This window comes from Siphateles boraxobius, unplaced genomic scaffold (assembly GCF_051911475.1).
Source record: "Siphateles boraxobius isolate OS27281-9 unplaced genomic scaffold, OSU_SipBor_1 142, whole genome shotgun sequence".
In the NCBI taxonomy this organism is placed as follows: domain Eukaryota; kingdom Metazoa; phylum Chordata; class Actinopteri; order Cypriniformes; family Leuciscidae; genus Siphateles; species Siphateles boraxobius.
In genome coordinates this window covers 13,686-40,048 of record NW_027508747.1, presented here as the reverse complement: position 1 = coordinate 40,048, position 26,363 = coordinate 13,686, and the positions used below count along the sequence as shown (strand labels likewise).

Here is a 26,363-nt window from a genome sequence, read left to right as displayed (position 1 = left end):
TATTCACTCAGGGCCAGCGAGCAGTCTTGCCTATGTCTGCATGCTGCCGCACAGCGTTTTACATTTATTCAAAATTAAGGATCATTTTTGGCTTCAATATCTCGTGGAAAAGAGATTTTCCCCATAGCGTAAGATATTACGCAGTACGAGATATACTCTCGTAAGAGAACACTCCAGGATTTTCTCCATATAGTGACTTCAATGGAGTCCAACGGGTTGAAGGTCCAAATGTGAGTTTCAGTGCAGCTTCAAAGTCTCGACACGATCCAGCCGAGGAATAAGAGTCTGATCTAGACAAACCAGCGCACATTTTATAACAAAACAAAAATAAATGATATACTTTTTACCACAAATGCTCGTCTTGCTCTAGCTGTGATGTGGCACACATTACGTAATCAGGTTGAAAGCTCAAGCGTGACGTAGGAGGAGGAACAGATCCAGTATTTACAAAGCGAACGTGCAAAGACTAAGTCAAACGGCATTTACAAAAAAAATTTTAAATAAAAGGTAAAACAACGATGTCGGACGATTTTGAAGTTGGAGCAGAAAATGAGATGAATGAGTTTTTCCACTACTCTACATTTCTGAACCGGAACAAGCGTGACCTTTCAATGTGTATATAATTTAATTTTTTTTATAAAATGTCCGATGGTTTGTCTAGATCAGACTCCGGCTGGATCGTGTTGACACTTTGAAGCTGCACTGAAACCCCATTGGACTCCATTGAAGTCACTATATGGAGAAAGTCCTGGAATGTTTTCCCTGAAACCCTAAATGTCTTTTCAACTGAAGAATGAAAGACATGAACATCTTGGATGACATGGGGGTGAGTAAATTATCAGGACATTTTTATTCTGAAGTGAACCACTCCTTTAATGTTTTTATTTGCATATTTGTGTTGTCAGTGTCATTGATTGGACGAATGCTGCAAAAGATATGTTTACATAAAGGCTCTAGCTTTGTGCAAATACTGAAACACAGCTTATTGTTAATACAAAGCATGGTGTTTCTGTGACTTTCAAAGCACGTGAATATGAGGCAAGTATGATTGGCTGTCGGTTGAAAAGCATCAAGCCCTAACATTTTAACACTGCATCATTTCACACTGTACAAGTTTGGCACTGCAGTGCAGGTTTAACAGTACCCAAGTTTCATAACCCGGGGTAAAACGTGATGCTAACCCTCTTCTACATTAAAAGTGTGAAACATTCCTCTACATGGGGTTAAAAGTAGGGTTTAGAACGATGATAACCCGAGGTTAAAGGAGAACTCCGGGCAATTTTTAAGTTAATCTTGCCCGGAGTTCTCCTTTAAGTGCAGAAAGTACTAATCGATCACAAGTACCTTGGTATTTACATCAAAAGCCCAATTCGGACGGGATAGTTTAACATGAAGAGGTGGGGTAAAGTAATAATTACCAGAGCTTCTCGTCTAGTCCCGTCCAAATGTGCATCTCAGTAATCTTTTGGGACAATGTCAGTAAAGGATTATGGCGACTTTTACCTTCAGTAAAAAGGTCCGTAAAAATGACCTCAGGTAATACTAATCCTGTGCGAATAGACCCGCTGAAATTATGTACGTAAATATTTTGTCATTTCCTGTTTAAAAGTAGTTTTCTGCGGTTTTTCAAGTATGGAGACGCTTGAAAAAGCATTCAGTTGCGTTCTAGGCGGTGGGATAAATCTGTGGCAAACCTCAAGTGTTTCCACACACCATTCAGATCAGGAAGAAGATCGAAAGCACTTGTTAGAGGCACAAAACCTCTTTTAGCGTTTGGTAGGTGCCTATTACCAACACAATCCAATCTGAAGATAATTAATACATCGTTCGATCGGACATAACTGTTTTATAAATATAGGTTATATGTGTTTACGCACGTGACATCAGGAAACAATGTAATACACACATGAAGACAGGAGTCTTCCCCACTTCTGCCAGTTTTACTGAGATCTCTTATCCCGTGCGAATTGGCCATTAATATTAGGCCTACAGACGTCCTGTGGTAAAATTACATTACTCCATCTACCCTTGTAGAGTTAATCCAATCCGAATAGGACAAAAGACTATCATGATACTACCAATATTTTTTCATTTATATATTTTAAAAAAACGTAGTATTACGATAATGCTGTTTTGATAGTGATGCAAGTTTGAATCATTCACTCTATATTCTTCTTTAATAAAGGTGACAGAAAAAAATAAAATAGCAGCAGGACAATATATAATACTCTTTCTGAAAGATTGAAGGATAAAACGGAAGAATCATTCACACAGAGAAAGAGCTTCCCTCTGACTCTTTGAAATCCCTCAGTCCGGGTGAAGAATGACACTGAGCACGGCTCGCGTCGCTCATTCTGAGCCAATCCTCAAGCACTTAATCACTACAGACCATCTTCGAGAGAAGCTCGGCGCTCGATATCTCCATCTCTAGTGGCCTAAGAATATCAGCCGCCGCCAAGAGCCTCCGGATTCATCCCGTCCCTATTGCACACTCTATAATAATGAGTGACCTGGATATATGCATAATCGGGGAAATCTTTCTATTACATGTCCCTATTACACACGCTATAATAATGAGTGACCTGTCACCTGGATATATGCATAATCGGGGAAATCTTTCTATTACATGTCCCTATTACACACGCCATAATAATGAGTGACCTGGAAATATTCATATTAGGGGAAATCTTTCTATTAAATTACAAAGAAGCAAGATAGCTTCTTTTTTTTTTTTTGAGCGAGAGAGTGAGAATTATCAATAGGAAAAAAATGTCTCTTCTCAGAAGTCCAGCTACAGGAATGATTACAGTAAAGCAAATGCAGAAACTTTTCATACACCGCAAATGTATCTAGAACCTTAGAAACCTTAAAGAGCCAATATGATGCTATTTTAAAAATTCATTATTATTAGTTTGAGTCTACTTGAATAGGTTAAAAGTCTATAATATGTATATAAAAAAAAACATTTTTTAACAAACTATGCATTTTTGGAGTACCTCAATTTACAGTCTGTCCAAAATACTCTGAGTTCTGGCCCCTCCGGTAACACTTTCTATGAAGTCCATGCTTATAATGAATTATAGCTCCATTTATAGTTATTCATAAATACATAAATATAAATATATAAATATATTTATAAAGACTCATTTAGACCTAAACTGCATAATAGCAGCCACCACAATTACATTATTTTTATAATTATTATAAGTCATGCATTTGCTTTTTCAGTGGGCAGGTTTTTTCGGTCAAATTCAGTTCTCTAATATAACATTCACAAGTTATTCTTGAATATTGTCCACCTACTTCCAGTCTAAATGGACTTCTCAGCAATCTGATAGACTCAATCACTCTTCTCCTTACCTATCCATCGTATCGCTCATTGCGGCTACCGATTTATTGTTTATCAGACTCCCTCTGGCCACATGTCATCCAAGCCGTCAATTAGCAGTAATGAGATCTCATCTCAACTATAGAAACCTACAGGGAGTCGAGCTTCTCCGGATCAAATAGGGCTCTGATATTGGGAGCTTTTCATGACACAATTACAATCACATATTGATTTCTCTGTCTGTGCCATAATGACAGCGTTGTGAGCAGAGAAATGTCATCATAAAGACTCGAAACATCAAAAAATCATTTACAATACTTTAGAGATGAAAAAATTATTTTGAAAAAGAGATGCACTATTTCTTATTAAATATGAGCATTGGCATTTACAATATATATATTTTATGCTTGCTCTTCATGTGAAATGTAAACTTTAAAGTCCCTGTAAAGGCAATTCTAAAAAAAAATCTAAACACATTATAAATGTTAGAAATGTATTACTAAAACATATTACAAAGACTGTGAACTGTGAAGTACTGAATTGTGGAGTTAGACCGTTAAACAGTTTTTCATCATTGCTATTTTCCGGATTTTTTGGGCAGGGCTAAACAGGGACGCACTGGAGCCCCTTATGCTCCCCATACATAAATGTAATATATGTATATGAGAATATATGCAAAATTCATATATATAAAACACATAGACATACATGAAACATATATTTCAAAATATAGCAAAAATGGCCGTTTTCATATATTTTCCTGTATATGCACATAAATGTTAAATATATGTAAGACGCATATATGTATATTTCAATGCATCATTATCACATGCATGTATGTTTACATACATTTATTAAATATGTGGAAAACAAATATGTATGTCACATATTTATACTTAATGTTGTCCATATATGTGAGAAACCAATACTATACTGTATATATGCAGATATATGGTATCATATATGGATGAACTCAAATATATTTCTTCACATGTTTGGACACATAAATGTTAATATATGTTGCAGGCATATATTGTGTTCTCAGATAAGTCAAATATATGTATAGAAATATGTCATGCTATTTAAAATAAAAGTACATATGGCCATATATTACATTTTTGTATGGGTCCTGGCCACGCCCCTACTTGACGCACCGGAGCCCCTGAGCTCCTGGCCACGCCCCTACTTGACGCACCGGAGCCCCTGAGCTCCTGGCCACGCCCCTACTTGATGACGCACTGGAGCCCCTGAGCTCCTGGACACGCCCCTACTTGACGCACTGGAGCCCCTGAGAACCTGGACACACCCTTACTTGACGCACCGGAGCCCCTGAGCTCCTGGACACGCCCCTACTTGATGACGCACTGGAGCCCCTGAGCTCCTGGACACGCCCCTACTTGATGATGCACTGGATCCCCTGAGCTCCTGGACACGCCCCTACTTGATGATGCACTGGAGCCCCTGAGCTCCTGGACATGCCCCTACTTGATACACTGGAGCCCCTGAGCTCCTGGACACGTCCCTACTTGATGACGCACTGGAGCCCCTGAGCTCCTGGACACGCCCCTACTTGACACACCGGAGCCCCTGAGCTCCTGGACACGCCCCTACTTGACGCACCGGAGCCCCTGAGCTACTGGACACGCCACTACTTGACGCACTGGAGCCCCTGAGCTCCTGGACACGGCCTTCCTTGATGACGCACCGGAGCCCCTGAGCTCCTGGACACGCCCCTACTTGACGCACTGGAGCCCCTGAGAACCTGGACACACCCTTACTTGACGCACCGGAGCCCCTGAGCTCCTGGACACGCCCATACTTGATGACGCACTGGAGCCCCTGAGCTCCTGGACACGCCCCTACTTGATGATGGACTGGATCCCCTGAGCTCCTGGACATGCCCCTACTTGATGATGCACTGGAGCCCCTGAGCTCCTGGACATGCCCCTACTTGATACACTGGAGCCCCTGAGCTCCTGGACACGTCCCTACTTGATGACGCACTGGAGCCCCTGAGCTCCTGGACACGCCCCTACTTGACACACCGGAGCCCCTGAGCTCCTGGACACGCCCCTACTTGACGCACCGGAGCCCCTGAGCTACTGGACACGCCACTACTTGACGCACTGGAGCCCCTGAGCTCCTGGACACGGCCTTCCTTGATGACGCACCGGAGCCCCTGAGCTCCTGGACACGCCCCTACTTGACGCACTGGAGCCCCTGAGAACCTGGACACACCCTTACTTGACGCACCGGAGCCCCTGAGCTCCTGGACACGCCCCTACTTGATGACGCACTGGAGCCCCTGAGCTCCTGGACACGCCCCTACTTGATGATGCACTGGATCCCCTGAGCTCCTGGACACGCCCCTACTTGATGATGCACTGGAGCCCCTGAGCTCCTGGACATGCCCCTACTTGATACACTGGAGCCCCTGAGCTCCTGGACACGTCCCTACTTGATGACGCACTGGAGCCCCTGAGCTCCTGGACACGCCCCTACTTGACACACCGGAGCCCCTGAGCTCCTGGACACGCCCCTACTTGACGCACCGGAGCCCCTGAGCTACTGGACACGCCCCTACTTGATACACTGGAGCCCCTGAGCGCCTGGACACGCCCCTACTTGATGACGCACTGGAGCCCCTGAGCTCCTGGACACGCCCCTACTTGACACACCGGAGCCCTTGAGCTCCTGGACACGCCCCTACTTTTCGCACCGGAGCCCCTGAGCTACTGGACACGCCGCTTCTTGACACACTGGAGCCCCTGAGCTCCTGGACACGCCCCTACTTGACGCACCGGAGCCCCTGAGCTCCTGGACACGCCCCTACTTGATACACTCGAGCTCCTGAGCTCCTGGACACGCCCCTACTTGATACACTGGAGCCCCTGAGCTCCTGGACACGCCCCTACTTGATGAAGCACTGGAGCCCCTGAGCTCCTGGACACGCCCCTACTTGATGAAGCACTGGAGCCACAGAGGCTGGCCCCTCCCCAAACAATATAAATAGAGCACATTCACATCAGTTTACCGCTCAGACGCGAGTTACTGATTACTATTCTGCTACCGAGCGAGCTTATTACATCAGTAAAATCGAACATATGGAGAGGTTAAATGATACAATCTTCAAAATATATTCGTTTACACGTCATGCACTATGGTAAAAAGTGAATTGAGGTTATCATAACAGAATTGTGCAAAGAGCTGCGTGAAAACAAGTCTTTATTAACACTATACAAGACTTTGCAGATAATGAATGAGAAAACCAGGCTCATATGGGGTGAACTAAACAAGATAATGAGACACAGGTGAAAGTGATAATGGATGATGGTCTGGGCAAAGGATTATGGGGAATGGAGTCTGTGGCTGTGTTGTGATTGTTCGGGTTGGAGTGTCCTCTGATCCCGGGCACTCTCACTGGTGACTGTTACAATTACTGGGGCCGATCATAGATAAAACTGCAACTCTGAGCATTCTCCCTGGTTTCATGTCTCTTGGTTTTTGGATATCTTGCCTGTTCCGTGGATTACTCTTTTGCAGTGTTCCCTGCCTTGTTATGATTGTTTGGATTGTTTGTTTGTGTATGACCCTTGCCTGGATTTTGACTACAATTGTGGATTACCCTTTCAATAAAACTGCATTTGGATCCTCAACCTATTTGTCTCAGAGCAGTACGTAACAGTAATCATAATTGTGTGTGAAAACGATTAAAAATGCTTGCTGTTTTACTGCCTCTAGGGTTCATTTCTGTTGAAAGCTGCAGTGATATGTACATATTATGAAGTATTTTGTGTTTTCAGAAAATGTTGCCACAGGTATGTTTTTCCAATAGGCTTATGTTGTCTTTTTAAAATAATTAAACACTGACGACAACGTGGATATTGTGGATTTATATATGGTCAGACACTTATGTGTCATCTTACCAAAATAAAGCTGAAGTAACTCTAAAGAGAGCTTTCTAATGACTCTGATAAACACCAGAAGAAAGATGATCCCTGATCACCTGAGGGAACACGAGGACTACATGTGTGAACAGAGCAATAAACCACAATGCAATGCAGTGCCAAACCATGTGACCTCAGACGTGTTTGAGAACCTGCAAGTGTCTCGGTGGAAGAGTGGAGTAACATTTTGATTGCGAGATATAAATTTGCAATTGAAAGACAATACTGACTTCATAACTCGCAATAGCGACTTTATACAACGCAATTCTGAGATAAAAACTAGAGAATTGCAAGATGTAAACTGTGAGATGAAAAGTCCCAATTGCTGTTTTTATTTTTTATTCTGTGTTCAAGCTTCCATAGCTGGTGGACTTACAAGATACTCTTTTAACTTTTAACAGTTTCAGGGACTCATTATTCCATTTCTGTTCGTCAAATATCTGTGAAATTTGTCACAGTTGTTGAATCTTTTTTTGTTCATACAATATTTACATGTTTAAAAAAAAATTCCGGGGAAAAAGCATTTGAAAGTGAGAGGCTGTTACTTTTTTGCTGAGTTTATACACACTGGGGGTCACAAGTTTGGACTTTTTAAAGTCTCTTCTTGTGAAATATTGTGAAATATCACAATTTAAAATAACTTTTTTTCAATTTGAATATATTTTAAAATGTAATTTATTCCACTGATGCAATACTGAATTTTCAGCATCATTTATTTTTTAATATATCTGCAGACAGAAATAATTCCTGAAGATAACAACGTCAGCTCTTGGAGAAATGTTGAAACGCACACAAGCAAACTCATGACTGCTGTTATTCATTTGCAAATGTCAGTCTATCTATGTAAATGAAGTTCTGCTATGGCATGCTTATAATTACAGCGGTCAACATTACTGCGCTCATAGCTAGTCTAGTTATGTTGTCACATTGACAGCTTGAATACATAAGTAAACAGCTTTTATAAACTCATTTACACATTTAATGATCATGCAAGCTTCTTTTGTCAAGGTAATTTATTCACTAAGCAGACCTCCTCTGCATAGGAAGTGAAAAATTGAATGTAATTGATAAGCTGTATGCAAAATAAATGCCAAGAAAAGCCTTGAAGTTTCCTTTGGATGAAAGCCATTTCGCTCTGCGTGACAAAATACTGTATGACATTAAGAGACTATTAATGGTATTTAGCTTTGCAGGCCAAACATCACATGTTCTTTATACATAATCCACTTTTTTTATTTTTTTTTGAGGAACCTTTTTTAAGGGGAAAAATATCCATTTAAGGATTTTACCTGCTTTTTCCTTGTGTGTTTAAAATCAACACTGAGTGAACATTTCATAAATCTATCTAACTATTGCTATGAACTATTGATATTATTTACAAGACAGACGGCTTTTCAATTATTCAAAAGCATTGCATATTTTTTCATCAGCTGCAAGTTTTAAATTAATGACAGACTCTCAAGATCTGAACACTGTCTGACAGACAAACCTCATCTGTCCTTACTGTGAATGTGTTAACAGATCATCTCACTTATATTTCTCAATCATATTTCACCTTCGGACCCCTGCATTTTCATGAATTTATTTTCCAGTAGGTCATGATTATTGAGGATATATGGGGATTAAAAAAATAAAAATAAATACGTTTAAATAAGGTAGTGGCCAAGCGTGATGTCCGGCCTAGGAAAACTGACATCTTGCTCTTTATTCAAATATCATTAAAAGTTTGATAAAATAGCATCAATAAAGTTTGGTAAAGATTTTGTAGGCATGTTGCACGATTCAATTGTTTTATTGGTGATTAAGCAATGAAACATGCCATCATTTTTGGCCAGCCTGTCATGCATAAAAATTATGAACACGTGACTAAAACAAGAGAGAACCGACGAAATATGAATAACTGATTATGATGTAGTCAATTTATGCTGTAGTTTTTGCCTTTTCTGACAAATAATTGTGTCAGATAAATACCTTAGCCAAGTTTAATGCTTTGTTCTTCCCTCATATTTAGAATATTTTAAAAATATAAAATATGTTCCTCATATTTTGATGGTTTAATCAAGATTGTATGGTAGTTAAAAACAAACATCCCCTCTGAACATCACTTTTGGCCACTATTGTAGATTACTGGCATAACAGCATTTACTATGTACACTTTTATTTACTATATACACACACTTCTATACCTACATCAATAACAAATTAATTAAGTCAAAGTCTGGGTGGTGGGACAAGCCGAAATATAAAATTCATTTCAATCCTTTTCGAAATTAGAGGGAAAAAATGATTAAAGATACAATACAATGAAGTTACTAAAATTTACCTTAGGTATAATGAATTTAAATATTTCTACATGTGAAATATATGTAGGCAATAATAATAATGTAAGAGTCATATAGGCCACGCAGCAGCTTTTGGATTTTTCCAAAGAATCATTATTGAATAAATGTGACAACATAAGCCTTTCCAGAGGAAATGAAACGAGCCGTGAATGTCAAACACACCTGAAGTCATTTTCGATTATAAATGTCCTGCTAAAGGAGAGTCTGGAGACGTACACATGTCATAATAAATGTATCTTTTGTTTATCTGTAATCCTCTTCAAAGACAATAATTTAGTGACAAATCCTGATGACTTTTACCGCCTGCGATCATATAAAAGCCTGTTAGGAAATAAATACTGTGTTTAGGGTGTCAGGACACTGGCATCCTCAACCTTAGATAGCTTCTAAAAGCTTGCGTTTGACGTACACGTGGTCGTTTCTAAAGAGCTTAAATTTCCTGTGATTTTTCTTTCATCATCGCCGCTGTCTCATCACATGAATCTATGCCAATGGTAGATAAGGGGTGAACAATGATAGAAAATGAAGCCGCAATGTATCATGGGATAGTGTTTACAAAGATCAGAGCAAATGTCAAAATACACACATCTCTTAAACAGAATCTTCCGTTTTTGGCTTAATGCTTTAATGTTTATTAGCACTTAGATTTTGTATTGCATTGCATTGTGGAATATATTCCACACAACGTGAGAGTCTGCTGTAGAGCCACCTCAAAAATGTAATTAGCTACTAATTACATTTTCAACAATGTCATTAGATTATTGTACTAATTACTCTCTCTAAAAAGTATTGCATTATTTCTTAGTAATTACTGTGACGCTTGGCTGAGGATGAAGATGAGGCGATGTGCAGCAGATCTAAATACAGCGCAACTTTATTAAATAAAGCAAAAGAGCGATAATCCAAAACAAAGAGATAAACGTAACAGTGTGCGACTCACAAACATCCGAGGGATTTTGGCATATTCTTTTCAACATACTATGCTAAGGGACACATAATCTCACATACTATTTAGGATGGATAGTATGAACATTGGGACGCAGGGTGAGAGAACTAACGATGAAAACAAGGAGCAGGTGTGTGTTAATCAATTAACAAATGAGTAAATATGACAACCAGCAAAACAAAAAGGAAACAGGAAATATTGATTTGAAATTAAAAGTCTTTGAAAATGAAACTGAAAACCCAACAGAACTTGAAACGTTTTATATCTCATATCAACCTCGACCAGTTGACCAATACAAGGATAGACATGAAACTGCTCTTTTAATTCTTTGCCTCTTAATTATTCTTGAACTGACCAATTATTTAATGGGATAAGTTTGCATTGAAAACATAAATTTTAACATTAGACTTTGATTTTGATGTTAAATCCACTATTGTTTAATTTAGTCTATACAGAATTAAATGCAATCACATCAGAAGTAACTGTATTTAAATTACGGAAAAATTAAGGGTATAATCTTTTACTTACTTTTCAAAGAAAAAGTAATTACAGTAATAATTACTAATGCATTACACCCAGCATTGCTAACTATATATATATATATATATATATATATATATACCTTTTTTATTGCATTAACACCCTTCAGAAACTTAAAATGACGAAATGAACACCCTGCAGTTTTTTTTTTTAACTTAATTCGCACGCACACATGGTGTACATTATAAGTCCACAAGACCGCAAGTGATGTGCTCCATGTGTGTCTGTCTGCCACTTGTGTAGTTTGTGCTTGCTTTTAAAAAAGATGATAAAAGCCTGGCAGAGCTCTGCTTGCACTGTAAGAAAATACGGCAACATTTGTTAATTCAAAGGATTTTTCTTGAGTAAGTAGACTGTAAGTACATGTACTGTAAGATAAAGTGCAACCCTCGTTTCTGTGGTGCATTATGGGATTGAATGAGTGCACTCAATATTGCCCACAATGATTTTACACACTACTACAAATGGATTTTCCTCAAAAAGGGGGATTTTGGACACAGCCTTAGTTTCCAGGCAGGCAAATTATACACACCTGTGTGGTGTTACTCTCAAAGCTGTGTAAAACCAGCAAATCAGACTTGACCTTACTAGAACGAGAAAGTGTCCTTTATATGTCAAATGTCAAGACTGGAGCTGTGTCTGTAATCGAATACTCTCTGAGTAGCAGCAACATTTGCTGAGGAACAACCTTCACGACAGTTAGAAACGTGTGTTCCATATAGTATAAATGTTTATAACATGAATGCGATCCGGGCGTACTACATCTGCCGTCAATTTAATGTCATTTCAATGTCAGTTGCGTATAAATTCACAGCTCCTCTAACATAGCCTTGTGAGATAGTAAAGTATCCAGGGTTTATATACAGTAGCCTTGATTGAGGCAGCCGTTGAGACTAAACACATTGTGCTCGACACAACACATGTTTATTTCGATGCAAGCAATCTCTATTTAATGTAATATTATTTGCAAAATTAATTTGAAAACTATTATATAAAAAAAAAAACTGGATAGCAGGTTCGGGTTAATCAGCATGTATAAATAGTTTGATACATGGATGATGTGTTTGGTCTCTCTGGGGGTTCTGCAGCGATTTGTTGGGTATATCAGTGTGCTCTTATCTTGTGGGTTTTAGAAGTATGTCCTGATGTGGGGAATTTCTCATGACACTGGGTTCTTGTGATGCATGCACTTCCTGATCCCCCTGGAAAAAAGTCAAACCCAGCAGGACATGATGCAGCTGCACTACTCTGATAAATCATTTCTAGTGGCACATTTTAAATTCCTACTGAAGTACATATGGAATGTTGACCCTTTGATTTGCTTGTTCCCTGATATAAAATACCCAAACACACAACAGAAGGGCTGGGGATGGATGGATGGGTGGATGGAGGGAGGGATAGATGGATGGATGGATGGATGGATGGAGGGAGGGATGAATGGAAGAATGGATGGATGGGGGTGGATGGATGGATGGATGAGGGGTGGATGGAGGGAGGGATGAATGGAAGAATGGATGGATGGGGGGTGGATGGATGGATGGATGAGGGAGGGAGGTAGGGATGAATGGAATAATGGATGGATGGGGGGTGGATGAGGGGTGGATGGATGGAGGGAGGGAGGGAGGGATGAATGGAAGTATGGATGGATAGAAGGGTGGATGGATAGATATATGAATAGAATGAAGGATGGAAGTATGGATGGATGGATGGATGAATGATCGGAAGGATGACCATACAGCAGAGGAAGGAAGGAATCTGAAACTGCATCGGGCATATTGTGTTCAACACACTTTTTGTGGCTGTATACAAACTGCCGAGCCTACATTACATAATTCCTTTAGTAAATCTGATGCTGAAACACCACAGACAGTGTGTGTAAATAAATATCAGCAACAGCAGGCGCAGTTCAGTTTGCTCTATACAACAGAAAACGTGCTGGGTTACTAACGTAACCTCGGTTCCCTGAGAGATAAGGGAACGAGTACAGTGTAGCTATACGCTATGGGAAACCTCCTTTTCTCGAGAATATTGAAGCCTTTATTTTAAAACGCAGTGCAGCTGCACAGCAAGAACGATGCAGGCTGTCTAAGCGCACTGATTGGCTGGGCAGCGGCAACTGCACGAACCTATGGCGAAGCAGCGAGGATGCGCGAATCCATGAGGGCGCCAAAGCACGCCAGAATGGGTGTGGCTGCTGACTATATAAGCAGCCCATTTCGTCATAGGAATCAGGTTAAATCGACTGAAGCGACAGTACCTGGACGTGCAGCGTAATAGCAAGGCTGGCTACACAATACTCGTACCCTTATCTCTCAGGGAACAGAGGTTACATTAGTAACTGAGTACGTTCCCTTTCGAGAACGGTTTACTCCTATGATACTTCGTAGCTATACGCTATGGGAACCCATTTTAAAACGCTGTTCTATAGACCCCTTTTGCGCCGATGTCACAATTACGTCACGGCGTTAGCTTGAGGCAAAGCAAAGTGAAAACTGGAGGCGGCCAATACAAACCAGTACAAATTCAGCTACATAATAAGGAGCTTAAATTATTATTATTTTTATTAATTGTCATCTTGTTGTGTTTCTGGGTGCAAGAATCACCTAAAGGATCCAATTTGAAATTGTATCGCATAATGTTTTCTAAATTATTGTGATTATTTGTGAATCATCTATGATTGTATACATTGTTGTGATTGATTGTGATAAGACATTTTGAAGAACATGGTAAGAAAGAATAATCAAATACATAGTTAATTCATATAATTTTAATACATAAAAAATATTTTTATTTCTAGAAAATATTCACATCATTAAAATTGCACTGTAATGTCACTCTTTACATTGTCGTCTTCTGGCCTTGGCGCAGGGCAGGACCGCGCAATGTAATGTTGCCACAAGTCAAGACCATTCATCACATAGTTATAGGCATCTATAGATTTATATGCCCTCAGTTTGTCCTTACGCTCAGTGTCTCTATCAGGTCGGTGTAGAAGGCAGGCCACTCACCCGAGGTAACGTTAATCCTGTCAGATACTCCATCCATTGACTGAGCGTGTACGGGTCGGCTAATCTGGTTCCGTCCATTAAAATTTACTTTTGAAAATAACAATCGCGGTCCTGGACAGTGAGTGACCTTGCACATTAAGATAAGATTTTTGATTTTTGCCCGTCATTGTTAAAAAACAAGCTAACAAAACTTGCAAACTAATGTTAGTGAAGCGGCCAGAGGGAATCGTTCTGCCTCCACCTAAGCTCCGCCCACATAAAAACGTCATCATGTTTACCAACTGAAAAGGGGTCTATTAGCTGATGACTTCGCTATGACTAATGCCTGGAGCTGAGAATCCCAAGATTCATGGTAGAACTAAAGTCAGAATCTATCGAGGCCCGGATGAGACGAGGTCCCCTGAAGGGATATGTAGAGGCTTGGGCCCAACAGGGGCCAGTTGCCGCAGCCCAGCCAATCAGCGCGCTTAGACAGCCTGCATCGTGCTTGCTGTGCAGCTGCACTGCGTTTTAAAATAAAGGCTTCAATATTCTCGAGAAAATGAGTTTTCCCATAGCGTATAGCTACGCAATACGAGTGAACCGCTCTTGAAAGGGAACTGCAACATTAATTAGCTTTCATTTTAATGCAGAATGAATTACATGGATCTAATAGGGACAAAAAGGTGCATATGAACCAATTTAAAAATTACAGTAACAGAATAATGAACTAAACAAATATTTTATTATTGCACTTAATGTTATTTGTAGGCTTTATTGTAACGTTTCATGAATTCACTGTCTCTCTTTCCTCCCGCGCTCGGCTCGGCTCAGCTTTCCCGGAAGGAGAGAGAGAGGCGAAGGTCCAAAGGACTTTGCCTCTATTGTGGAGGAGCCAGCCATTTCGTATACTCCTGCCCGGTAAAAGATCGATCCCGGTAGTGAAGACGAGGCTACTATCGGGTGGGACAGGTTCACGTTCTAAAGTCTGTTTAGAGAGAACGGTGTCGTCTTAGCGGCCCCTAATTTAATAACAAATGATCCTTTAGACGGAAGTGAATCAATCAAAACTAACTTTAGCTGGAAAAAAACATTTTTCAAGAACCACTATAAAACCAAACCAATCTCTGTTACCTTAAATTATATGTTTATCTCTGTAAAGCTGCTTTGAAACAATCTACATTGTTAAAAGCGCTATATAAATGAGGATGACTTGACTTGGATCTCCGCTGAGAAGACCTCATCATCTACTCTCCTCTCGGTAAGACTGAGATGGGCAACCCGATTTCACAACTGTCAAGCCTTACTGGACTCTGGAGCAGAAGGTAACTTTATGGACCTGCCTTTTGCTCACAAGCTTCAGATTCCCATCACATCACTTTCTCACATGTTTTCTGTCAATGCTCTCAAAGGACAAGAACTTCCTAACATTTCTCTCCGTTTGAGTGCAGCTTAGGTTACCAGCCACCTATTTTTCAGAGTCTGGAATCCGAAGTCTCGGTCCCCTCCTCCCACAGCTTCATCCAGAGGTGTCGTCACACATGGACCAGAGCCTGTGAGACTCTTCTCCAGGTGGGGGCGCGCACCAAGGCTAAGGCTGATCGCCACCAGTCGAAGCCTCCCGTGTACGTCGTAGGTCAAAAAGTGTGGCTTTCAACCAAGAACATTCTGCTCCGCTCCGTGTCTAACAAGCTAGCTCCCAAATTCATCCGCCAGTTCAAAGATGGGATTCATAGAGAACACTAGAGAACCCCCACCCCCGACTCGTGAACGGGGAACCAACTTATTCGGTCAATCGTATTATGGACTTGAGACGGAGGGGACGCAGATTTCAGTACCTGGTGGACTGGGAGGGTTACAGTCCAGAGGAGAGAAGTTGGGTACCAGCTAAAGACATTCTGGATCACTCTCTTATTGATGATTACAATCGACAGGTAAGTTCATCTGGGAGCGCCAGGAGGCGCTCTTAGGGGGAGGGGTACTGTCACGGTTCATGAATTCCCTGTCTCTCTTTCCTCCCGTACACTATGTTAGTGTGTGTGTGTGTGTGGGTGTGATCGCTAATTACTATAATTATCAGCAGCGTCAGCTGATAACTATCAGCCGCGCCTATATATGTTCATTGCCTGGTGTCTTGTGTTGTCAGATCGTTGTGGGAATTTCCAGTGGCGTGTCCTGCTTCCTGTTTACTAGCTGCCCTTGCCTGTGTTGGATTCTAGTTCCTGAGTTCCAACTTCTCTGCCTGGGATTATTTCTCATCTGGAGCTCTTTTGCTTCGTGCCTTGATTCACATGGATTACTTCTTCACTTCTGCCACGACCAATCGGGTTTGCTTGTCAACGTCCCTGGGTCATTCCATTTTACTGTTTCCTGCACCAGACTGTTTTGAATATTACTTCTCACCTTCACCATTAATAAACAGTTGTTACTCGCATCCTCCATTATTTATGATGACATTTATAGAACGTAAAACAATTATGATTTTCTAAAATCTATAATGAGCCCCCTCATGTGGCATGTCTAAGCATTGCACATATTATATATATATATATATATATATATATATAAATATACACAACCCCTATTATTCATATACTGTATATATAAACAATATATATATATATATATATATATATATATATATATATATATATATATATATACATTTTTGTGCATCTGCTCAAGTTATGAATTTCACACTATTATTATATGCAATATGAAAGATTTCGTCCTGCATTCATTCTGCATTTGATGACATGATGTTAGTTTGACGTTGAGTTTGCGTTCACTGCGCATGAATCTTCAGAGAAACACACCTTGTATTGGTAGCGACTGGATTTGTTCTCTTGAGGGTTCTTGAAAGGATTTGGGTGGAATTCTTCATCATGTTTATCATCTGTAACTCTGGATGTTGCAGTGACTGGTCTAATAATTCCAGGCTTTGTCTTTGTCTAGGACAGATAAACAAGAAAAAAAATTATTATAAATCAATAATTCACAAAATCAGCTAAAGATTTCTACAGCCAACACCTAGTATGTGTCGTCTAGTACATACAGCAATGAAATCTTCGCAATTACATATATGAATTAAATTCAACAATATGGAATATCTTTATGACATTTGTTATGACATCCGCTTCAATCATTACAATGCACATGATAACTTTCCTTAACTCTACAATATGTAAATCCACTTTCCTAGATAATTACTCTTCGACAGCGATGCCATAGAAATATACAGAGCTACTGCAAAAACTGAAGCTCAAATACAAAAGGATAAAGATGAGTGCGCTCTTGTTTCTCTGACGCATATGTATACCCTAAATAGAAACATTATTTAACAAAATCTCCTCTCCATATCTACTGAACGATGTAAAGTAGCAGAAACTGAGATAAACATTTTAAATGCAAATAGATATATATACCAAATACTTACCAATGTTTTTTCAGTAGTTACAAAGTGTTGAAAAGGAGAGCTTGCCTAGAAAAAAAGATGGCTTTACCCATGACATCTATAAAAGAGTCAGTAATGAAATGCATCTGCATATGAAATTGTGTATATTCTACATTGTTTTACAGATTCCTGATTAAGCTGAAGAACACTCAGGGCATGAATTAAATAGTTTTGTAAAGTGCTTCCAAAATATGCTCTTAATTGTTATGATATTATTTGAAGTGATTTCATATCACATTATTCAGCTCCTTGCCTGTAATCTTTTCGGAGTTTGTGATATTCCATTAAATCTTTCTATTGGCAAAACCTGTGAAACAACGATAGCAAACTGAGAGTCCAAATTTGCGTATGATAAGAAAATCTTATCCAAGCGAGATGAAATTCTGCCCTCAGAATGTAAACAGGGTCTAAAATACGATTATTATAAAGTAAATACTTCAGTAAAGGTCAGAATACCTGCATTTTCACACAAATCACTATTCTTATCATAAAAATGAAGTAAATGAAAATAGCAATAGAAAAAGGGTCCAGTTTATGGGTCAACTGTTGTAACGTCTACACACTTTATATTCATAGGCACAATGCAGCAGCATGTGGGCAGTACAGGCTGAATTATGTGATTGGATCTGACTGAATAACAGACATTTACTCTGATTACCAACGTTTCTACTGGTGGGTTGAGGAGCCAAACAGCAGGGGAAATAGGCTGGTCAACATTTGGAAGATGAAAATGCTTCCCATATCTTTTCTTGCCAACATCAAAGACTATGCATCCAATAAGTTTTCTATACTTCTGTCGGATAAACAGTTGGATCTAAAATCTAGGTGTGAAATCTGGGTCTTTTATTGGCTTGTATGCTCAGATTCACTGGCATACAAAAATAGTATAATATGAAGGACTGCAAAATAAGAATATTTCCAGAACTAACACTTTTATAATTAATGATTTTTCAGATTTGCCTTCTCAGAAGCCTGAGTGTAAAATATGTACAGAGATCAGTGGAAATACTCACATATCTTGTTTCCCGTCCCAATAGTTTTGGTGATGGTGATGACGTCTGTGACTTTAGAGATTCAGAATAAAAGAAAAAAGTATGATTTACGCACACATTTTCAATGCAAGTACAGTGAATATAATAAAAATGGAAAGCTGGGTTTGAACAGCAGGGGCTGAAAGTGTTAGTCAGAGTGGATGATCGAATTCTTCATCTCATATTGCTAACAGGCGTAGTCTTTGAAAATAATCAGGAATGACAATCTATTTTCTTTTTTATTTGATTTTTTTTTTTTTTTTTACTTTTTATTATAACACAGTTAAAGACAACATCGAAGACCAAGATACACTGATTATACACACAAACAAAAAATATTTTATTACCAGACAAGCAGTATAATTTATGATTTGACTGAACGTGATTTTGATGTGAATAATCAAAATGAAGATGAGATAATTCCCAGTGTCAATCTTTAATTACATACCCTTGATGTCTCCACTACCAAAGACTGCATAGTAGCTTTGTTCACATGGTCTGATTGATGCTGGGGAAAAAATAGATTAAAACATGAAAATCGGTAGATAAAAGGAATATTGTTTAGGTCTGCTCTGAGAAGAGTGTGTTATGGCGGCAGCTCACTTTTTGGATCGAGTCCTCGAGGACTTCATCAATGGTGGCGTACAGGTCTGCAGTCTGCTGACGGAGCTGCGCAGGAGAGCACATCTGCACACACACATTCACTTTCACACATCAGACACTAAGACAAAAGCTGACGCTATAGTGTATCATGGGACTGGTACATACAATATCAGAATGTGGTTAATTTTGCTGGACATTTCACCAAAATAAAAATATATTTTATATACTAACAGAGATGCATATTTGTGGAAAGTCCAGAGAGTTAAATACTTATTTATTATTGGTACTTCATCTCATTGTATTATTGATTCCATTTAATTAATGGATAATGGATGCAAATTAAAAGATTATCAGTACAAAGATGCACGTCAAGGTTCTAAAAGTCAGTTATAAAAATGATAGTTTGTACTGATCTTTATTTGGGGCAAATCCCAGTCTCTCATTATTTATTTTCACATGTAACATAATCTACAGCAGTCTTGCCTTCTGAAATTTAGAGTTATATAGTAAAATATCTACAGGTTCTACCAGCCACCACATGGTATACTGTTATACCCAGCGAATTCAGGTGTTTGTGTCTCATTCTACCTCTTCATGTGGGTCCTCCCAAGAATAGTTGTCTGCAGGGATGAGCAAAGCCTCTTTCTTGTTGACATCTTCATCTATAGCCTTCAGCAGGGAAAAAATTAAGAAATGCAGATGAAGCTTTAATCTTTTAATGATGCAATATATTCTTGACCTTAGCAAGTGGGTAGGAGGTTTTAGAAGCAACTAAATCCCAAAGATGTGAGTCTGCTCATGTCTTATATTGATTGTCCCTCTATTTTCTGACCCTGTTCAGTACATTTTAACCTCTCCTATAATGTCTAATGAGGTATACAATGAGGATGACTCATCCTGCTTGTTCTGTTAAGAGTCCCTTTGACAACTTATGAAAAAATCCATTTTGCTGTCCATCAACGGAAAAAAAATGAACGATTCAATTTCAACCTCTTTAACGACAATATAATTGCATGGAATCCAAAAATAACACTCATTTAATGGCTTAAACTGACACTGAAAGAGATCCATTTATTAATTGTACACTAAATAATAGCTGTCATTTAGAGTAATTAGATAAAGCAGCTCACCTGCTGTTCCAGGAGCAGAGTATTTGTAGGAATAGCAGCGAGCGCTTTGTAGGTGGATTTGATCCTGTGTGTCTTTTTTAGGAAAAAATGGTTGAGAAGTCATAAAAAGTCAAAAGCAGAATTAAACAACATAATCTACAGTCCCTGTGCTATGCAATAAGGCTAGGCGGTATATGAGTACTGTGATTCCCTATAATGAAACACAATATTGTCATATCACAATATTGTTGTTTTTGCATGGAAAAAGTTATCAATAATAAATAGCCATGTGGTTCTTTCTCCTTACTGGGGGGAATGCATGCATGTCAAAAAATATATAAAAGCCAATATACCCATGCATGTGACTGCAGATCAACATACACTTCACCATCGTTCAGAATGTCTCAGTCTGCATTTGTGTTATGTGGAAAAAGCTTAAAACCGTACTCCCCAGAGATAGCCGTGCAAACATCTCCACTGTGGTATACCATGTGTGTATTGTTCGAACCAAGGGTACTGGCAAACACGAAACATGCAAAACTTGCCCTTTGCTAAAGATTTATTGCTTTTGCATGAGTATGAAGCATATCATGTTTTCCAGCAATACGGGAGGCATGTCACTGCTGGAATGATTGCCACTTCTCAGTGGTAGGGCATGCAAGTAGCTTGCAGGTAACAACGAAAGGGCATGCACTGTACCTTTCTATTTTTACAGTCCCCATCTGTGCAGTCTGGTGTGCTTCCCCAAAGGGATGGAGAGGGTGATGAACAGAAAGAGTATGAGGGAGAGGGGGAAAGCTGACGGCTCGGGACCGCCGGGGAGGGCGAGAGGGTGCAGCGATCTGGGGTGGAGGACCGGGAGCTTGGGTGGATGAGAGGACAAGCTGGAGAGGCTGGAGGTGTGTAGGACAGGCGGGAGAGACCCATGGGTCTAGGAGAGGGAGACAGCCTAAAAGCCGGGGATGACAGGTGCACTCTTTCCACGTCATTTATGCGAGCATTTGGGAGAAGAGTACTTTGTTTATTCTCTTTGTGGCTTAAAACTGGAGATATGGAATTGATGTGTGATTCGACAGTGTGTTTCAGAGTAGGAGATGAAGGTTTACGTGAACACAGAGCAGGTTTTGGTACCGAGGAGTGTGAATTGTCAGATGAACTTCCTATGTGTTTCAGATATGGTTCATTGGAGAGCTCAGATGATTTCTGACTCTGTTTCTGTGGCATTGAATATTTTTCTGGCCTATCATGGGGTTTTGTTTCATCATTATGTATTAAAGATTCGCCTGACTTATTTGGATCCATAGATACAGGACATTCCGCTGACACTGATGGATTTTTATAGTTCTCGTTCCTGGAAGATGATAGATAGCTTGATTTAGGAGAACTCAAGCAGGAGTTGGAGCTACACAAAAGAGAGCTAGGAACAGTCGGCAAACGATTTCCCTTGGGATCTGATTTAGACAGGTGAGCATTGGCAGCCTGGACTGCAGGTACGCTTGGTGAAGAGATGCGATTTGTAGGTAAGATGATGCTGCTAGTACTACTGGTGAAATGTCTGCATGAGCCAAGTCTTTCTGGTGGTTTCATGAGTGGGGATTCGTCAGGTGCCTTAACCAGCTCTGGTTTCCAAATCTGTGGCTTTGATATCTGGTAAGACTTTGTATCTATGGAGGTACAAGACTTTGCTTTGGACACGTTCATGGGTGCAACAGAAGAGGCAGCTGAGCACGCTAAACAGGACGACATGTTAACTGGACTGATGGGCCAGCAGGGCGTGTAAGGTCTTTGAGATGAAGAGGACAGGACGGGTAGACGGCCTTTCCTGAGGATTGCGGTTAGCAGGGAGAGTTGGGTTGGAGGAGTCCTGTGCCGGGAACGGGGCGAAAGAGGACAGGGTGAGGTTGTCCGACTGTCACAGGGTGTACCGCAAACAGACGACATCTGTAGCAAACTGGAGCCCGGAGCCAAAGAAAGCCGCTTGATTCTCACAACAGAGGGTGTGAATGTCCCTGATCTCACAGAGGAACACGGGGAAACTGTGCGACTCAAGGGACCTGGAGAACCGTCTCGTGAGAACATGTGAAGCGCTGACCAGCTCCTCTCCTTGTCCCAGCCCTCGGAGAGAATCGACTCCTTGGAAGAAGCAGGGGATGTGAGGAAATCCATGGAGCTGGCAGGGCTAAGGACCTCCTCTCTCTGGGACAAGCTATTTAAAAACAGACCTGAGCTGACCTCAGCAGTGTTGTGAAATCCTAGATGAGAAATGCCAGGGTGTTTGTTAACAGTGGTTTCCATGGTAGGGGTTATGTTAACGAATTCTGCGTGAGGACCAACTAGGGTGGTGGGAGGTTTAAGGGTTAAATGGTCAGTTGACTGAATCTGAGAAAGAAAGAAAATTACAGAGCCATAAACAGAACTCATTTGAGTATTGCAATGATGATTAACCATTGTTTTCTGCAAATTGTTTGTTTATTAACAGGCCTGATTGCCAATTACAGTATAACTCATTATCAGAAGCCCATTGAGAGGCACTTGTTGCCCAATGAGAGGCACTTGTTGCCCAATGAGAGTTACTTGTTGCCCAATTAGAGGCACTTGTTGCCCAATTAGAGGCACTTGTTGCCCAATGATTGGCACTTGTTGCCCAATTAGAGGCATTTGTTGCCCAATGAGGGGCACTTGTTGCCCAATTAGACAGTAGCACCTCATTGCTCAGTGAGGACCATCTCCAATTAGAGGCACTTGTTGCCCAATGAGAATTTAGTGAAGTCGGTTCCATTGTTCTTTCGTAAATCCAATATCAAATGGCAAGCTGGTAATTCCATCATTAAATGCATGATGGTCTTTATGTTTAAATGACTCTTACTGGGTATGCCATTGGCGAGAGAAGTCTTGGAAACATTTTTAAAAATGTCATTATTTAAAATCATTATTTTTTAGCTCTGACTAGTCACACTAGTGGCACAGACTAATTAGACACAATAAAGGCTCCTATCCATCAATTGCTCGGTCAGAACTTTATCTACTATGTAAGCACGCTAATGTGTGTGTTTAATTAACAGGGGACTGCAACACAGAAAGCAGCCATTTGTTATCAGTATACTCATCATCATCATGGCTCCCATTACAGCCGGTTAAAAGATATCAAGGATTCATCCCAAAGCAACTTGAACATGTACTCTACAAACAGTCCTTCATCTCTAAACTATTACTTGGAAAGTCATTGCTTCAATAGCTTGTTTTTTTATGGTCAATCATTCTGTCACAGCGTATTAAGTATATATAATTGTGGCATTTTTAAAGAAGGTTCAGCAGTCAGTTAAAGAACAAAATTTGGTAACACTTTACAATAAGATTTATTAGTTAACATTAGTTTATGTATTAACTAACATGAACTAACAATGATCAATACATCTGTTACTGTATTTGTTAAGCTTTGTTAACCTTAGTTAATAGAAATTCAACTGTTCATTGTTTTGTTCATGTTAGTTCACAGTGCATTAACTAATGTTAACAAATGCAACCTTTGATTTTAATGATGTAATAGTAAATGTTGAAATTAATATTAACTAAGATTAATAAATTCTGTAGAAGTATTGTTCATTCTTAGTTCATGTTAACTAAGGCAGTTAACTAATGTTAACTAATGAACCTTATTGTAAAGTGTTACCTTAAAATGTTCTGCCCCTCTGACAGAATATACCACAATACTAACCTCACTTTTAGTGGTGTTCTTGAGCGTTTCTCCCAGCTCTGCAGGGTCTTGGACGTAAATAACCTCAGCCTTGTAGACACCCTCCTCTGCCATGCTCTTCTCAAAGTCCCCTGGCTCTCGTGAAGTCTGTCATTGGATAAGGAAATGTTACTAAGAGACACCAAACCTGAAATGGCAGCTGTCCACAAGCTACAGATGGCTATTTCTAGCTTCTGAGCATCTTGACGATATAAGAGAGTCAGTGAATGCATTTATGTATGCATGTGTTTCCCGTTCCAGCTCGTACAACTTTTTACCAGAAGTCCATGTCCCTCATGTATTGCTCACATGCAAGAAAATATGACCCACCCTGATTGTGTAAGCCCTTCAGCAAATGCCTTCTGCAGTTTCCCTTTCACACAGACATAGGTCATCTTCTCCTAAGGGACTCTGGGAAGCGCTGAAGTGTCCCTCTATCAGATTTGAGAAGTATTTGCTAATTAAAGGAACTGTTCACTCAAATAACTGTTCCAAACTCACACAATGTTCTTAAAATCAAAGCAAGCGTTACTGCAACGCAAAAAAAGAATGTGAGTTTTTAATCTAAATGTGAAATACATATTTAGAGCTTCAGTAGAGGTAAAAATGTGTGAGTTATGACTTAAATGTGGGTCTGTTCTCCCAAAAAATCTTCTACAGAATACAAATAGCACAGATATCATTAGCTGACTTTATGATAATTATGTACTGCTCGAACCCCTGAAGTGCTCTTTTTTATGTCCTTTTTTTCATATCACACATTTTAGTAATCATCATAAATTAGGTATCATTTGAAAGCTTACGAACTCAAAATTAATCCTGTAAAACCGTTTTGAAATTGGATGTTGTGTTACCATGGAAACAGTACTATTTTTGTTTAGCTGGCTCCCCTATTGGGCGGTGTCATTTTTTATATTACAAAATGTTTTTTAACTACTTTATAATCAAAACTTTTTCTAATCTAGACAAAACACATATCGTCGGAAAGGTCTGAGTCTCAAGATTCCATATTCTGTGATAGAAGTCATATTTGGACTAATATTTATTAATTTGTTACAGGAGAATGCATCAAAACAAAATTCAAGGCAATGTGTGTGTCACCCGGTGGCTATTTGTTCTGGAAAACAAAATCTCATAGGAACTTAAATTTTGATGATATCAACTTTAAATTTGGAACACAACTTGGTTAAATATATATTATAAAATATATAAATATAATATTCAAATATTTATTATAAAATAAGTACATTTGATTTACAGTAAGTTTAAACTTCCATAAATTTTTCATCATTTCATTTTATGAGGTGCTTTCACTTCAGCAATAATCTGATGAGTGTCTTCTTTAAAACAAGACCAAAGTCTGGGTAGTGCATTTTCATGTCTATTCTCAAAAAGGGGGCTGACAGTTAAGTGGTAAACCCATGTTCACTATGGACTATCATTGTATACAAAGAGCTGGATTATTTAAAATTCTTCAAAACATTCATGTTCCATGGAAAATATCAGCATATGGGTTTGGAACTGCACAAAGTAAATAATTAACCCCTTTAGTGTGGTGTCATGTTTTGTGTTTGATTGACACGGTGTGGCATTCATTTACAGGAACCATCCTGAGCTGTCTCAAGAGTATTTCTTATTCTCACCTGGTTTGGTCTGTCTGTCTGAAGTACCTTTTTCCAGATCCTGTTCTCCACGGGCAGTCTTTTTAGAAGTGGCACAAATGTGAAAGACTTGAGCTTGGTTGCAAATACAGTGGTGACCTGTAAAAACAGACATATTATTAAAGAAATGTCAGTACACACAGGGAAACAGCGTGGAGCTAATGAAAACAGCAGAGAGCCATCAAGCTTCTGTCTGCACCAACAGGCGATAGAAACAAAACAAGCGCTGTATCCAGATTAGCAGAAAGGTTTCATCCTCATATTGTCTGATTGGAGCATTCAGTGCTACAAAAACATAAAAAAACCTGATGTCTTCATTCTGAAACCAAATCAAGAGCTGCAATTATAAAATCATGCAACAGCCATTTATACCACTTTATTTTGCAATCACGCCTTTTCTGGATTTCGGTTGATCATTTAGCAGCTCCTGAGGATGAAATACGACCCCAGAAAAATGATGACTTAAGAGAGTTTGACAAACTTCATTTCTGACAAAATTTGAAATGAGTAAAAAATGCTTGCAGAACACATTTGCATCCTAATCCAAAACAATGGCTGAACAGAGTACTTTAATGGAAATGTTTTACCTTCTGCTTTAGCACTGCCGTCGACATGAAGCGATTTGAGGATGATAATGTGTGGTCTCCCAAATTGCTTTCAAGCTGTTGTATATTCATTGGAA

The 26,363-nt window shown here is 39.6% G+C and overlaps 1 protein-coding gene across 3 annotated transcripts in view; it reads right to left on the bottom strand.

Moving 5' to 3' along the window:
• Positions 1 to 25,824, bottom strand: part of mlip (muscular LMNA-interacting protein) — a 36,370-nt gene extending 10,546 nt beyond the window's left edge. Inside the window, exons 1-11 of one of the 3 annotated variants that reach the window (XM_077230321.1) lie at positions 25,664 to 25,795; positions 24,003 to 24,128; positions 20,987 to 22,666; positions 20,309 to 20,380; positions 19,767 to 19,847; positions 19,179 to 19,262; positions 19,024 to 19,083; positions 18,558 to 18,608; positions 17,527 to 17,571; positions 16,907 to 17,041; positions 16,308 to 16,470 (exon numbers count right to left, since the gene is read on the bottom strand). In XM_077230321.1, the coding sequence (XP_077086436.1) occupies positions 16,441 to 16,470; positions 16,907 to 17,041; positions 17,527 to 17,571; positions 18,558 to 18,608; positions 19,024 to 19,083; positions 19,179 to 19,262; positions 19,767 to 19,847; positions 20,309 to 20,380; positions 20,987 to 22,666; positions 24,003 to 24,095 (2,331 nt within the window). In that variant the 5' untranslated portion in view covers positions 24,096 to 24,128; positions 25,664 to 25,795 and the 3' untranslated portion in view covers positions 16,308 to 16,440. Of the gene's footprint in view, positions 1 to 16,307; positions 16,471 to 16,906; positions 17,042 to 17,526; positions 17,572 to 18,557; positions 18,609 to 19,023; positions 19,084 to 19,178; positions 19,263 to 19,766; positions 19,848 to 20,308; positions 20,381 to 20,986; positions 22,667 to 24,002; positions 24,129 to 25,663 lie in introns of those variants that run through there. The other 2 variants (XM_077230320.1, XM_077230319.1) reach the window with 2 other exon arrangements.
• Between the last annotated feature and the right edge of the window lie 539 nt (positions 25,825 to 26,363).